We start from the raw sequence: 16,818 nt of genomic DNA, 5'->3' as shown, positions 1-16,818 counted from the left end.
CCTCGGCCACACAGTTAAAGGAACAAAACTTTTCCTATCTCTCTTTTTGAAAATGTCTTTTAAAACTCAAGCCAGAATGAGACACCTTTGTGGGAGATCCTGTGAACCACAGAGTTCTGCAGACTTTCAGGATTTGAGCTCAGTCCAACACAGATTGGTAGCATCTGTTATGCATAATGGAAGTGCATGAAAAACACCCAGAATGTTCCAGAAAACTTGAGGTTTGTTTTGAGGAATGATTCAAGTTGTCATTGATGCTGAAAAAGCATCCTGCCCTAGCATCTCCCGTGAGCGTGATACTGAAAACCTTTTTAGCAGGTTGAGGTCCCCAGTTCGATTTGTTGCACAGCTGCACAAATGATTGAACCTGTACCGAGGAGCAACAGCACAGATTTCCTTCAGCAGCTGGGCCGCTTCCCTTAGGTCTTGTTTTTGTCGGCAGCCTGGGGTTATCCTGAATTTACTGCAGCAGTCTGTCTTTATCTGAAAGATGAAGGGCTGGGACACTGTCCTGGCTATTGTTTGGGATATAAAGAAAAATTCAGTGTAACTGAAATAGCTGTATTTAAGAAAATACAAAAGAGAGTTGCATTTTACTTTTATCAGACTTCTCACTCTTAGGTGAAAACTGACCTGACTTTGAAATCCCTGATGTTCAGAAATTATTTCTAGGGTACTATGTGTTTTCTTGACAGTCCTTTCTAGCAACTTTTTAAGTCAAAGTTGGGCAAAACCAAGAAGATTGACAGATCCCCTGAATTTGGTCATAATCGCACTAAGCATGTTTGTATTGATATTGAACTTTTTAACAGTTAGTATTTCATCATTTGGATTTTCCTGAATGAATTCTGAAATCAGTTTGCAATGTAAGAGCATCCTAAAAGCATTATTATCAGAAAAGAGAGCAATGACCCTTTTTATGAAGAAGAACTGATAAAATATATAGAGGTTTTTTCCTCTTCTGCTCTCTTGCTCCTGTGGTTTTAAGTTTCCAGTTTTGCAGCACTTTGTCATCAGTTTCCTAGATGGCAGCCTGCGTATAGTGGAAAGGCATGACTTTTGAGCCGCATCTGCACGGCAGTCACTTCTGCATAGGTGCTTTAAGTGTAAGTTAGGCTTAAAGTGATTAGCTTGCATACTATTAGCTGTATAATCATAGCAACAAAATGTATCAGGAGCTGCAGAATCCACTTGGGGTTGTCAACATGAGACTCGGTACTGGCACAGCTACACCACTAGCGGCTCCGGAACTCGCCAGTTTTAAAATTAGCTTGGGTCTTCTTACACTTCCCACGCCTGTTCTTGCAACTGGAGTCCAGTGTCTCCAACACAAAGTAGTTGTTTCATTTTCATGGCAGTTAAGAATACTTGGGTTTAATAATTCAGTATTTATGTTCCTTCTCCTGAGTGCTGGATGTGTTTGCTGAAAGTGTAAGTTATACAAAGGTTTGTGAAGCATTTCTCCATAGGGGGCAGCAAGCCTCTGCATCAGTTTTAGGCAGTTGCTGCTAGACTCATCCCATGTGCTTGGCTGATTAGCTGGCAAGCCAGAGGAGGTCTGAAAAATCCCAGTATAATCAGTATGTTAGCATTATAACACTGGATGGCAGATTTCCAAGCAGTTACCTTTCTAATGCACTTTTTTATTTGTAAAATATAAGTCTGAGAGTGACATGAAGCTCTCCAGAAACGTTCCAAACAACAACTTTAAAGTTATTAAAACAACTTCTAAAAAAAGATATTCAGGCCTTAGCACTCCAGGAGTTTTCCCTCCATTTCTGAGGGGTTCTTTGCTCCTGTGGACAAATTTGTGAATGGGAGTCCTGCAGAAGAAATCTCAGCTTAGATTTTTGAGTTCCTAATTTACTCCTCTGTGGAAGGGCAAGCCTTGCCTCTCTAAGGAAAAAGACTGTGGGATCCATTCTCAGATACTGGAATTGGTGGGAAGTCCTGAAGTGAAATGTTATAATCCCATGTGGCTGCCTTAGGACATCAAGTATTTTGATACTCATCTTCACCCATCAGTCCCTTCCTGGGACAGAGGCAAAGAGTGGGGGGAAAACTACACGTTTGTTTATCTTTTATTTTCTTTTATTAATATATTCTTCCTATAAAACATAAAAAAAAATTAATTACAGTTTTAAAATGACGCATTTATAATTTAAAAAGGATTACTCTTATTTCTTCAGCTCATGAAACAAAACCAAGGATAGAGCTATGTATGCATATTTAGGCAAAGGTAAAAGAAAATCTCTCTTAAATGTTGTGGTCATCTTCTCTTTCTTTCTAGGCAATAATTGGTGAGCATATGAGCCTTATCATACACGAAGGCATCAAGTTATATTCTTAAGCTTTTCCAGTAGGGCTTGGTACATGTTATTGAATAATCTGTTCTGACTCAAGCAGAAGTTTCTAGTCTGTGTAGGAATCGGTGTCCTAAGTCTCATGAACTGGGTAAAACATTGCCATGCTTCTAGTAGCTGTTTCTTAGCTTGGATTTCCATGTCATTCAAAGGGAACAGTAATGAGAGTTACTCGTTCTTCAGTAGAATCGAATGTTACAAACTTTTGTATTTACTACCAGAAGTGGTTTATGATTATTTTTCATTTAAAAGTAAACAACAAAAAAACCCAAACCCTCCAGGATGGCATAGTAGACTGATCTATGCTTATCATAAATCTGTGTTATAGCTTGAGTGCTTACAAAACAAATGTTGTGCTAGTTCTGTACTACTTGTTTCTTCATAAGTATTGAGAATTAATTTTTGATGATGAAGGCTGCATTTGTCCTGCGTACACCCATGTACTAGGTAGCATAGTGCCGTTTTTTTCAGGTTTGGCATAACCGGGCTGCTGCTAACAAGGCCGAACCAGAGCGTAGAATAAGTTGAGGTATTTCATGGCAGCAAGTATCTCCACAGCCAACTTATGCTGATGTTTGCATACATCTAGTATGTGATGGAAAATGGGTGTAAGATTTCCATGATAGGTGCAGGCATAATTTGTATTGTTCAGTGAACAGATATTTTACCCACAAATCTGCTATTGTCAGATGTGTCATCAGTCCATTAGCGTGAGAAACAGTACTAAAAATAACGGGATAGGGCTGCTAAATACTGAGGCTTGTTAAAATAGTGACAGCAAACTAGCCCTTCTTTCATTCCATGTGAAAAGTGTTATGTAGCTTGTCCCCTCTGTAGACTCAACCTAGTGCAGAACAAATTGGTTTTCAGAGATTGATAATGTTTCTATAATCACTTCTGATATTGATGTATTTCCAAGCCAATTGCTTATTGGAGAGTTAGAGGAAAGGATGCTCTTGTCCATAAACTATTTTAAAATACTATTTTTTTTCTAAAACATTCCAAATGAAAAAGACAAAAGCATAGCTTAATTTGCCAGATGTTAGGCATTTTTGATTTTGGTGGAACTCAGAAGACAAGTGTAAATAAACTAAAATTGTGTATCCTGCCTTCTGCAACAATCCTTCAATCCTTCATGTTAAGCTAGATGTTTGCTTTATGTATTGTTCTCTTAAACAAAACCCATCAAAAGTTAAGGGGTCTGCTTTCTTGAATGATACCGTTGTAAAACATTTTCTTCTGGATATAAATACTTTTTGATACTCCTTTTTTTTTTTTTTTTTTTTAAATACCTGATGATTTACAGTACAAAAGTTAATGCAGTTCATTACCAATAAGTAAATTACATGCAGCTGAGCATGCCGTTACTTATTCTGATGGTTGGGTTAGAAAGGGATCAGAGAGGATAATGAAAGGTTTAAAAAAGATAAATGAAAATGTAGGTTGCTGCGTTGAAGCAGTTTTACTACTGCTTGGATTGGGGGGTGTCACAGAAGGAAGCACTTTCAAAAATCTTTTATAAACACTCTTCTGTGTGATCAGACTGACAAAGACAGTAACCTGCTTGTTTAAATGGTTTTGCTCGCGTCTCTGTTTTTTTCTATACTGGAGCATTTGCACGATTTTGTAAATTAAGTTATGCCAAAACACATGGTAAGAACTGAAATGAGTACAGCAAAACCACGGCTTCACGGTGTGTGCATTTTTCATGCACGTTTCTTACAAACATGTGTTTGATAGGACCATGCCTTGTGGTGCCTTATGCTTTTGTTCTTTGCAGTGCGATTAAAAAATGTAGATTAATGCAGGGCTAACATATCTGCATTCTGTGACGCATACTTAGCTATTTAGAAAAATGGGATATAGATTTCAATGAGCTATCTTTAGCTATCATAAGGCCTTTTTAAAAGCTGCCAGGAAAATTTTTTAGAAAATGATTTCCTATTTTGCATAAATTTTAACACCTGTTAATTGCGGTTGCTTTTTTCCCTTCTCGCTGTGTCACATTAGACACCCTGGTTATCAAAGTGATCGTATCACTATGGTATGTCTCATAATTATGATCAAACTGTTATCTAACATTCCTGGAGCATTCTTTTTTTCAATACTTAATACCTTTTATTCCTTGGCCTCATGCATGAATTATGCTGTGTATGTGAAGAGGCTTAAAGTTTGTTTCCATTACATTCTTTCTGAATGGATCCTGTTGTATCTAGGATTTTTTTAAAGCCAAGTAGGAATGTTATTGTTGACCTTGACACCAGATAACTGGGCAGACATTATATAGCTATGTTTGAATCCTCACAAAATGTGATGCTAAAGCCAACAGAATCCTGGCGTGAGACCCTCCTGGACAGCAGAGTTATGGAGCTTTTCTTTACAGTAAGTTTCTTTCTTCAACTTTCATAGTCCAGACCACAGGGAAAGCAGCTCCTTCCTGCTCTAAAACTGTGTTGTTGGACTCTTCCTTTTGCATCAGGTAGGACTGATTCTGTTAACTTCAGCTTGCTTATCAAAACAAACAGAAGGATTGTATTTTTCCTAGGTTACCGAATATGTGTTTTGCCTCTAAATTGCTTTAAGTTGATGGCCATTAACAAAAGAAAAAGGTGTATAGTTATCTAAACTTTTATACATTTAATACATTTGGACGTGTGTTCGTCAAACGAAACCAAGCATGGTGAGTAGTAGCAGAGTGTGTCTTTCAGATAAGGTGTAACAGCTCTCAAAAAAGATCCAGTGAATGGTGTGTGTTTCCTGATCTTAAAGCGTTTGCGGAACGGTGTGCGTTTCCTGATCTTAAAGCATTTGCTGAACGGAACAGCTGAAAATAAGTAACGTAATTGCAGTTTTCTAGCCGGTTTCAGCATACAGAGTTATGCATCTCTTTCCTCAGCACAAAGTAAATCCAAACAAGTTAAAATAGATTAAATTAGGAGGGATAGGGAATAGGTAGAATTGGGATAGGGGAATGTAATATTAACTTTCTATAGCTTAAAAAACCCCGTGATATTAAAACTGGATAAAATTAGTATTGTTTTCTTTCTACCACTGTTGGGGGGAGAAATTTGTAGTCTATGCTGTTAGGAGTTACAGCAGCAGCAACATATATTGGCTTATAGATTCATTTACTATGCTATTTTATCTTATGTTACCTCTCTTGAGACCTGAGAATTATCATTCTCAGGCTCTTTTCATTTTTGCAAAGCAGAGAAATAATGTGCTCAAAACTTGGACAAAGTTGTTATTAGACAAAGTAAATGTAACTCTCTCCAGTGCTGCTTGAGAGTTGTCTGCTACGTGCTTGGATACGTGTCCTTACTTTATAGGATTTTTTGATAAATTAGAAATTTTTTTATATATGTGTTTGGGGTTTTTTTAACTGCAAGTTTTTCTGTTCCAGCAGTTTTGAAAAGGTGAAAAAAAATCACTGGCAGAACTCGTAGCAGCTACGCACAATCTGAACAGCTGTCTAGACTATCCAGACAGTTGCTACTGTCAGCTGTGAACCTCCACATGCAAATAACTTTTTGGCTTACATATTAACCCTTCCTCATTTAATAGCATGAAGTTGTCAGAGTTAGATATCTGTTTCTTTGGTTGGTTTACAATTATTCACCATAAGTATGTTTTTAGTAACGTGCAGAATTGTTTTAATACATTTGTGTTTTACTTAAAAGTAACCAAACCCCACCTGTCTTTGATTATTTTTGAATGAATGCTAGCCAGGGCAGTCTGCTGTCAGTTTTGCTTTTAGATTCCCGATTTGCAACGGTTGAGGCTTGTAGTATTAGTTCACTATTTGAAGTAATGTAAGTGAATGGCAATAGTTTATATTCATTTATCTGATCTAAGAAGTTTTAATAACCTTGCAAAAGTTGGCAGGACTGCCATGTTAGAGGGAGCCTTCAGTTCTAATCTCAGCCTAGTGTGGGACGTAGATTAGGAGGGGTATTTCTGTTGCGGGGTTTGTTTCTTCTGCTAGTTTGATCTTTTGGAGATTAACTGTGCAGCTAATCCAACTAGTTATGAGTTGGGTGAAGTTGGAACTATAATGCCTCAGAGAAATGGTTAGTGTTTTAACTGTACTTTTATGTACAATATTGTTGAAATAATTTTAACCAACTTTGCTTCTCGGTGAAAGAGATACCCTATATTTATTTATTTGCTAAATCTTATATGAAAAAATAGGAGGCGTGAGCCTAAGAAAATACTTAAAATCCATACTTGATAATTAAAGTTTGTTTGTGAGGATATGGTTACTGACAGATTTGAATCTAGAGTGTCTCACCAGCAGAAGTGATGACATAACAGTTCACGGAAATGTGGGAAGATTACTGCTGGCCTTGTATAATGCTAAGGGTGTTGCCAAGGAAGTGATGCATTCATTTTTGTATATGTCTTCAGTGTTTACCTCTGCTAAAGAAGCATCTACATAATCTTGATTGAACTTGTTGACTAACTTTAGCAAGACTCCATAGCCTAGGCATAGTTAGCATAATAGAGATGACTGTCATTATTGCTGTTTTTAGAAGGAGCAGTATGTCTGACTGGCTGGCATCTGTTTCTCTCTTTAAGACATAACATTCAGTAGACAGTTCAATTTTCAACATGTAGGTGAGACATAACTAAACGTTAGTTTCAGTGAGTTAATTCAAGGCTTGCGATTTTGTGAGCTGAGTCATGATCTTGACATTTACTATGGTTTAGAGAGTTGTAGAAACCCTTGCATTTCAGACTGAATGGAAGTTATAGTAAGCTTTTTTTGGTGTGTGCTCTTTTGGGTTGAGCGCCATGTGACTTGTTGTAAGAACACCCTATTTTCCGTGTATTATTAACTGTCTCGCTTCCTGAAAGGTACATCGAAAAATCCGAGAAGATACAGATATGGCCCAAGATTCATTACAGTGTCTGGCACAGCTGGCGTCTTTGCACGGGCCAGTCTTTCCCGATGAAGGTTCACAAGTTGATTACCTGGCACACTTCATTGAGGGATTACTGAATACTATCAATGGGTATGTATGCCTTCTCTCTAAATTTAGATGGCATCTTTTAATCTTTGGAGCATAGCGTATCTGCGTGGAGAGCTGGTATGGCTTGCTTATTTCTGAGTATAATTTGTGCTTACTGCTGGATTACTGAAATTAAGAAAAGGCAGTTTAAAGTAGGTGGTGCTTAAGTAATATGAAATAGATTTATTGATTGCAAATGTATCGACAAAATCAATTCACTTTTAGCATTTTTTCTTAATGGCAGAAAACTAACTGCTATTTCTATCTATAGAATTGAAATAGAAGACTCTGAAGCAGTGGGAATTTCCAGTATTATCAGCAACCTGATAACTGTATTTCCTCGCAATATTTTAACTGCCATTCCAAACGAACTTTTCTCTTCATTTGTTAACTGCCTCGCACACCTCACTTGTTCGTTCGGAAGAAGTGCTGCCTTGGAAGAAGTGGTAAGTATCTGCTCTCAAATAGTAGGTAGTTCTTTTGTTTGTTTTTTTCTCTCTTTGTGATAAGTGACATGAGACTTTGGCTGTTGTATTAATAACTGTTGTGAATTCAGTGGTTTGGTTCTAGGTATTTCTGAAATCACATCTGAGAGGACTCTCTTTTTGTTTCAAACAGCATAATGAACATAATTACACACTGTGGGCATCTTTCAGGCTTTGGTTTGATTTAAAGCATTTGTCTCATTTTCATTTTAAAAAGAATGGATTAATTTAAAAATACTAAAGTCTTTAAATATTGCCGACTTGCTCTTGTAGGACTTCTCTGAAAACTGTTGTAGATAACGAACAAGCCACAGTCCTGAAAGCTTAAAATGACTACATGAACATACGGACAGACTGAAACTGTCAAGAGTTCTGAGTCAGGAACTTCTGTTTTAAGTGACTGTAGCTGTTAAGATCTGTTGTTAACCCCATACTTCTGAGCTCTTCATTTCATCCCTTCATTGCTGACGCTGTTCAAATGGTAATTCTGTGTACAAATCTAGCACAGGAGTTCAGAGGATTTTTTTTCCCCTCTTTGTTTACTTCTTTCAAACTTTTTGGTTGTAACATTAAAGAGCAGTTGGGACAGTCTAAGTCTTCTGCTTCTAAAACTTCTGCTTCTAAAAGACTAATAAGGAGACCTAGTTTAAGGAAAAATGCCCATAAGAATTAAGACAAAAAATCTTGCACTCGAGCTATTTATGTGCAGTAGCTATCGATTTTAAAATGAGACTATCAAGATATAACCCAATGGTTTTTTTTACCAGTTTTGCTATATTGACTGGGCTTAATTACCTGAATTTGAAAATAATTATAGAAGTATTGAGTTATAAAGTTGATGGATGTGGTTTTTACCAGAGATCACGGGTGTGTTAGTTAGCATTCATTGCAGAGCATTAGATCATGTCTTTGCTGCACTCACCTAAACTTTCAAGTGTGCTCATGTTTTAATCAAAAAATTGGTGATTAAATTGAAAATCTGAAATACAGCTACTTTCCAAAATACATTGGTCAAAACTTGTGCTGCTTTTGAGATTTTTCTAGTAGAACATTGGCCATATGTTCTGGTGCTCACCAACACATTTAGGAATGCTCCTGAAGCCTTTATAGAAAAGATTCAACAAAACCATAGGCGCTTATTTAAATTAAAGGAACTAAAGGAATGTTGTTTCCTCACTTAGCCTCTTGTTACGTGAGAGATAGAATATGGAACCATATTTAATGAAAACGGTGCTCAACATAATGCCATTCAAAACACTTCATCTCTTAGCAAAAGCTTATGGTAGCTTGGACCACTATCTGGTACAAAGTTTGTTTTGTAAATGACTGGCCAGTTATGCCTAGTAAACTGTGGCTGCCAACACTTAGATAATCCCATAGTTTTAGCTGAAGAAAGTCTTTTTAGTATTAAACTTAAATGTTCTCAAATTCAGCAACATCAGAAGGAGAGAATGAAAGATTTTTTTGTTTTAGGAGAGAATTTTCTCACTCTCCTTGAATCTTTAAATCATTCTGTGGAAGGAGAAACGTTACACTTTGATCCCTTCCGTTCTGTCATAGCTCTTACAGATATCTCAACTTCATGCTGTTTCTCTGATTTCCAGGATGATGCAGAATTCTGTGGTGACAGGCCTTCAAAAAAAAATTCTTATACCTTAACAGTGTGTCAGCAATAAGGCACGCTACCGAGATTTTTAAGTTATTGCTGACTTAATCCAGGTGGTGTAATGATACTGTGTGCTGTGCCTGTAGAAATACTACTTTGCATCCCTGAAAACAATCTTTTGGCTTAGGAATGTCCCAGCCATGGTTAATGTGTTCCCTGAGATTCTTGCTTAGACTGCTTGTGAGCTCATGTGCTGTCTGTAATTAAGAGCTTTTGATAGACAAAATACCATGTGCGTTGGACTCAGTAAAGTCCTCAGATAATATTCCTGGAACTTTTCAGAAATCCAAAGTGCAGCAGAATGCCAGCAGGCGTACTCCTTAAGCTTTGCTGGTCAGAAAAGCTGTTTTCACCATATTTCTGCCAGCAGAACATTTCACAGAATCACTGAATGGTTCGGGTTGGAAGGGATCTTCAAGATCATCTAGTTCCAACCCCCCTGCCATGGGCAGGGACACCTCCCACTAGACCAGGCTGCTCAAAGCCCCATCCAGCCTGGCCTTGTGAACATTGCATAAACCCCATGAGGCATAAGGGATCTACTTAGCTGAAGACCTGCTATGGATATGGTGAAAACTGGGAGGTCCTGAGCCACTTCAGACCACTTCAAAGCAGCTAATACTGATTTTCAACCATGGCGGGAGAACCCACAATCTAAACATCATGTTCAAATGCTGTTTTACATTAACCTGCCTGTTGGGGAGATTGGCTGAAGGAAGTTGAAACGCTTGCCTGAACAGCTACATTGGTGCAGGGCAGTAAGCTTCAGCAATGCTGGGGATTGGTTTATGGTGCAAGTTGGACCGGTAATCTCTTCCTTTAATAGCACTGGATGTGAGAGAAGACAACTTGCCCACAGCTATGCTTCCCCTTTGCTGAAGTGCGTATGCAGAAGTAGAAATCAGATAGTCCATCTGAATTAGTGAAGAGTACGAACAGGATGTTGAATGGAAAGTCAAATAGAAATAGAAATTATAATAAAGGCTTCTTTTTCTCAAAATGAATCTTAATGCACAGTTCCTGTTTCTTGATATATTTTTTTAAACATCATGTTATAGGAGAGATCATTCTGAATTTGGTTCTCCCTGCTATGCTTCTAGCTCTTTCCATGTTGTTGCTGCTTGACAAATTTTAGAAGTGTTCTTTCTTTAAAGGGTCAAGCATACTGTGAAGGAAGAAGTACCAGTTTTCTTTCTGTTTCCCATAATAGAGAAATTAAGCATCTTTGCTTTCATAGAATAGTTGGGGTTGGAAGGGACCTATCGCAACAGGCCCTGCTACAAAGTTTATCTCCATCTTTCCTGTAGGCTCCCTCTAAGTACTGAAAGGCTGCAATAAGGTCTCCCTGGAGCCTTCTCTTCTCCAGGCTGAACAACCCCAACTCTCTCAGCCTGTCCTCATAGCAAAGGTGTTCCCTCCCTCTGATCATCTTCGTGGCCCTCCTCCAGACCCTCTCCATCAGGTCTTTCCTGTGCTGAGGGCCCCAGAGCTGGACGCAGTCCTCCAGGTGGAGTCTCACCAGAGCAGAGTAGGGGGGGAGAATCACCTCCACTGACCTGCTGGCCATGTTTCTTTTGATGCAGACCAGGATGCAGTTGACTTTCTGGGCTGCAAGCATGCATTGCCTGCTCATGTTGAGCTGCTCATCAACCAGCACCCCCGAGTCCTTCTCCTCAGGGCTACTCTAAATCCATTTTCCGTCCAGGCTGTATTTGTGCTTGGGATTGCCCTGACCCAGGTGCAGGACCTTGCACTTGGCCTGGTTGAACCTCATGAGGTTTACAGTCCCATTTCTCAAGCTTGTCCAGTTCCTCTGGATGGCTTTGACTTTACTGGTTGTATCTTGCCTCTTCTGAAGATCTGAGTTCTGAACTGTGCTCCACCATTGCTTCTGTTGGATCTATCAGAATGATTCACCTTCCCAGTCTATAGCATGTCACTTAGTTTACCTGTATGACATCTTTGGTAGCCCAGCTGTAGCTAATCTGAAATAAGGATTGGGAATTTTTAGTTCCTTTGTGACCAGATTTGTTCAATATGGATAAACTCTTTCTACTATTTGGGTACATACTTTATGGAGGCACTTATTAATCCTAGCTTCCATATGAGAATACCATAAAGTGTTAAAAACATTTTTTCATGGTATTAACTTCTGTATTACCTTCTCTCAAATAAATGAACTGGATAGATTTGAGTTCTTTTGTTGTTCATAAAAAGACATGTCTGTGTATTGGTTTATGCTCTGGATTCTTATAACTTATTAAAAATTATATGTGAGTTATATACATAAATGTATTACACACACATGTCAAAATATTTCAGGATTGAATGACTGTCTACGAATCTGTGTGTCCTTTAGCCAAGTTTTAAAAAGACCTGTTGTGGTGTCCATCCTAAATTTGTGGATTGTGTTAGTGTTGAATACAATTTTGCCCCACTCATTGTCATCTTCACTTTTGTTTTCACACTTGCATCAGTGTGTGCCATATTTTAACTTCTGTAAGTATGACCACTTTGCACTTATAAAAATAGTGCTGTGAAGCTATCTTGAAATGCTTCCAAGTGATACTAGTTTTTCCTCTTAATCAGTCATCCAGCCAATGTTTTCTTTTCTTTGTCTGTTCATCCAGCCGTGTTTGTAACTTCACTGAAAGTCAGGAATTCTTCTGTCTGGAGCATGATTAAGGCCTTAATATCTCTATTTCATCAAGGAATCATTTTACTAAGCTGTGCTGGATATATTGGATAAGTTGGTTATATTTACTAAAGTTCATTTTTGCATCAAATCAAAAAGCTGATAGGTACATCAAAAATACTTTTTAAAAGAAATGGCCTCTTGGCTATCTGGGTTCTTTAGTTTGCTTGTAACCCAGACCTTTGTTTTTCAGATACGTTATTTCTTTTTGCAACTTATGTACTACGTAGAAACACATATGAGTAACTAAAACCAAGAAGCATCACTTGAAATGCACCAAGCAATTGGAGGTGGAGGCTTATTCTGTGGAATTCTACTTTTGTTTGGTCACAGAATGAGAAGCTGTGTATCATCATTGAAACTGGCTACCTGTAGTAGGGTTTCCTGAACGCATGCAATCTTACAGTGGTTTCCTCTGGAACAGACAATCATCTTTTCTCTCTCTTTATTTCAGAAATAGTGGAATACATATAAATCTATATGCACGTGTTCTATATTCGCTACTTAATGAAAAATAAATGGCTTAATTCTTTGTTGCTACTAATAAGAGCTGAGATGGTTGGCATCTTTGGGGTGAAAGCTCAGTAGCTCCTGTATTTAGGTAATTATACATTAAAGGCTTAATTTAAGACTGCTTTGGTTTTGAACATGAGATGAAGAGAAATAGCTAAACACCTTGACAGTTTTTTTTTTTAAAGCCTAGCAAGCATGAAAAGAGCACTGACCTTTTTGAGTTGCCTTAGTTCATTCTGATATTTTCTTGGCTATCCTTAGATGGGTTTTGTGACTGATTTTTTTTTAATTGTTTCAACATTAGAAGAACATCTGTTAAGTAATAATGAATGTATATTCCTCTGGTTTAGTTTAGGAATAAGATTTTTGTTCTGTTTCTTTCCTCTCTTACAGCTTGACAAAGATGACATGGTATATATGGAAGCATATGATAAGTTGCTGGAATCTTGGCTTACTTTGGTACAAGATGACAAACATTTCCATAAAGGTTTCTTTACCCAACATGCTGTTCAGGTCTTCAATTCCTACATTCAGTGCCATCTAGCTGCTCCTGATGGTACAAGGAATTTGGTAAGCCCTCATTCTAGTAGTTCTTGATGATGATCTATAGTAACTAGCTCATGTCTTCTGGTGTGTACTGTATTATGTAGCTCAAGGGAGCTAGTATAGAATTACTGTTTGTGACTTTGGAAATGAAAATTTTGCTCTGAATTTGTTACTCAGGGGTCGTTTTCCAGTCTGTTTCTCTCATTCTGAAGAGGAAATAAAGGAATACAAAGTTGGAAATCACTTTGAAAAAAAACAGAAAAAAGCAAACCTGTTACTCAAATCAGCATGCATCTCACTGGTCTTCCCACAGATGCAATGACTAAACTTCTGACTGTCCTTCTCTGGACTAGCATCCCAGTTAAAATCCACAATGAAATTGGAAGCCTTTTATACAATTGTTACCTCCCATACATTATCTTCAAAGTATGCTTTTGAAGTATAATTGACATGCATAAGTGTCTGAAAAAATGTAGAATTACTATGCTCAGACTAGAAGAAACTTGCAATATTATGTGGCTCGTTTGGATAAAATGAATTCCCAATTGAATTTTCGAGGTGACTGTTCTAGAGAAAGCCTAAAAGTACCTCAAGTATCTCTTGAACCATCGAGAAAGAAAGCAGATTAGTCTCTTTCCCAGGAGTCTGGATCTTACTAAAATAGATTCTCATACAGAAAGTTTGGATGTGGATGTTGGATGAATTAATTACTGCATAGATTCAATTCAATAACTGTATAAAATCTCTCTTTAATTTGATGCTGTGCAAAGATCTCTGAGATACCTCATTCTGAAAAGCACTATATAAAACTTAATTCTGCTATCTCAATATGTAACAGATGGAAATAACGGTGCCAAAACAGAGACAAATATTTCACAAGAGAACTCTGAATTCATATCAGGCGGTCTTGACATAACTGGTATACACAGGTTAATTCATGTCATTCTGTGAGATAAGTCATTTATCCCATGGGTAACCTTTTAAAAGCCACAGCTGGCATTTTAGAATGCTTCTTGTTCAATATCAAAGCAGTAACAGGAACTTTCAGTCTCTGCTTTGAGAGCAGAGGCTCACCCTTCAGTAAACAGCTGCAACTTTGAAGTTGCCAAAAGAGAATGATTTGCTGGGTTACATAAAGAAAAGATGGGTTAAAAAGCACTTTGGATAAGGAGTTGTGAGTGGATTCAGTTGCCCAGAGCCTTTATAGAAATAAAGCGTACGGATAGCTTTCTGTCACTTGGTTTTTGCTTTGTTAGTTGAGTAAATTTTATGATTCTTTAAGAGATTTTTAAAAAACATTTTAAACATTGATACTTAGTTTCTACATATCTTCTCTTCATCTTCTGCTTCATCTCTTCAAGGAATAAGGTCTGATTATTATTGAAATAGTTTTATAATGCAGCCAAGATAAGCTTTGAGAAATCAAACAGTGCAACTTCTGCATCAGCAAGAAATAAAACCAAGATGATGATGACTATTATTATTATTATTAGTCTTCTGTTTTCCTGAGATTATAGCATTTACTTTTTAAAGCTTTTTTCCCCTGAAACAATGGGCTATGGAATATCTTTAATGAAAGAGACTATTTTCATTTCATCATGAAAAATACTGCCTATCGTGTGGTTTATGTAAGATCTCAGACAACTGAGAACAATATCATTGACTAATGAATAGGGGAAAGCATGGAAGTACCAGTATTTAAAATGATTCTTGATCTGCTATATGTGATTTGAAATGCAAATATACTTCAGCAGTCTTCTGACCACCGGGTTTGCAGACCATCTCGGTGAGCCAGGGTCATTCAGTACCTTATATCATGCTTCTAGCAGCAAATGCTTGACAGAGCTGATCTACGTACCCTGTGGTGTAAAGAACCGGTTTTGCTATTGCCTGGCCTGTGCTTATCCTATTAATGACAAGTATCAATTTTGGTAACTCTTATGCTCGCCTGATTTCATAAACAGTGAATCTTTTGACTTGAGAGCACTATTGGAAACAGTAGCAAATATACAATTAACTGAATGAGGTTAATGAGTTTGGGAAATACTGATTTGAAAACAATATGAAGGCATATTTACTTCTCTGTTTAACACTTCTATGTCTAATTTAGTATGAGTCTGTTCATCCATGCAAAACACCTTGAAAGAAAAAGCCAAAATAATGTAGAAAATTGTGGTGGTGATGATAAAATTTAACAAGTATAACACTAACTGGTTGCTTCTAATTCTGTTGAAATAACCAAAGACTGCCAATGGTGTGGCCTCTCGGGAAGAAGAAGAAATAAGTGAACTGCAGGAAGATGACAGAGACCAGTTCTGTGACCAGTTGGCCAGCGTAGGCATGCTGGGGAGAATTGCTGCAGAACACTGTATACCTCTTCTTACAAGGTACCAAAAAAAAAAAATAGTCATGAATGCAACTCAATAAAGCCATCACATATGAAAAGCCTGACTTTGCTAAAACCGTTTTAAAACAGTGAAGTTATTTTATTGTTGTTTGTTTGCAGTTTATTAGAAGACCGAGTGACAAGGCTCCATGGTCAGTTGCAAAGACATCAGCAGCAGTTACTTGCCTCACCAGCATCAGGCTCAATTGACAATAAAGTGCTTGATGACCTGTACGAGGATATTCATTGGCTTATTTTAGTCACAGGTTAGTGAACAGCTTTAAATAGGTATTATTTTGGTATTCTTATTACAGCTGGAACACCTCAGGAAAAAGAAAATCACTGTATATCAACTGTTCTTATTGATTATAAATTTTATCCCTTATGATGTTTCCATCTTACATACACTACTTGCAAAATCTTCATTTTACTTTCATCTGCTTCGAGTAACATGAACGTTATCTTTAAAAGATAGATGAAATCTTTACGTGACGTAATGTCCTTTGGAAATTCCCACAACTAATTTAGTTACAGATTTTTATTGAGATGTGTTATCAGTCAGCCTATTCAATAAATTAGTCTGTTCATGATATCAGTTGTATTGTCTGGGGGCACATGACTTTATAAGGGAATCAACATGAGATCAGGATAACAGTATTACTCAGTGGGGGCAGAGAATCAAGTAAGTTCCAGAATCACTCAGTGCTGATGATCCGTGTCCTGGCATTTTGTTGTTTCAGGGAAGCTGAATTCAGAAACTTTTTGGTTTTGATTTTTAGACGAAACTCTTACATCTGTTTGCAAAACATAATAACTGAGACAGTGTCTGTACTTTGTTAGGGGATATGTATACTTTATGAAATATATTGTGGGATCTTTTTGAACATCTGATGTTTTAGTCGCTCTCAGATGTTGACCTTAATATGTTTATAATATTTTTCTATCACTGTGGGTGGAGTTTTTATTTGTAGCTCACAGATGGTTATGAGATCAGACATTGAAAACTACGACTAAAGCTGGAAGTAATATTAATTATCTGGACACCAGAGTATTGTATAAAACCCCATGCTTCACCTGATCTGCAGTTGCTATGCAAGGAAAACTTTATTATGGCATATGTACTTGGTGTCTTAAAGCCTCTGACAGATTCGA

At 37.4% G+C, this 16,818-nt stretch overlaps 1 protein-coding gene across 1 annotated transcript in view; it reads left to right on the top strand.

Annotated features, from left to right (window-relative positions):
- XPO4 (exportin 4) overlaps positions 1-16,818 on the top strand; it is an 80,657-nt gene that overhangs the window by 44,440 nt on the left and 19,399 nt on the right. Inside the window, exons 7-12 of the mRNA XM_054211628.1 lie at positions 4,633-4,745; positions 7,221-7,378; positions 7,647-7,821; positions 13,128-13,304; positions 15,525-15,667; positions 15,787-15,932. Of these exons, the coding sequence (XP_054067603.1) occupies positions 4,633-4,745; positions 7,221-7,378; positions 7,647-7,821; positions 13,128-13,304; positions 15,525-15,667; positions 15,787-15,932 (912 nt within the window). The remainder of the gene's footprint in view (positions 1-4,632; positions 4,746-7,220; positions 7,379-7,646; positions 7,822-13,127; positions 13,305-15,524; positions 15,668-15,786; positions 15,933-16,818) is intronic.

Source organism: Rissa tridactyla, chromosome 1 (genome assembly GCF_028500815.1).
Source record: "Rissa tridactyla isolate bRisTri1 chromosome 1, bRisTri1.patW.cur.20221130, whole genome shotgun sequence".
Taxonomy (NCBI): Eukaryota; Metazoa; Chordata; class Aves; order Charadriiformes; family Laridae; genus Rissa; species Rissa tridactyla.
Note: the sequence above shows the minus strand (reverse complement) of the source record. Positions and strands in the feature narration are given on the sequence as shown.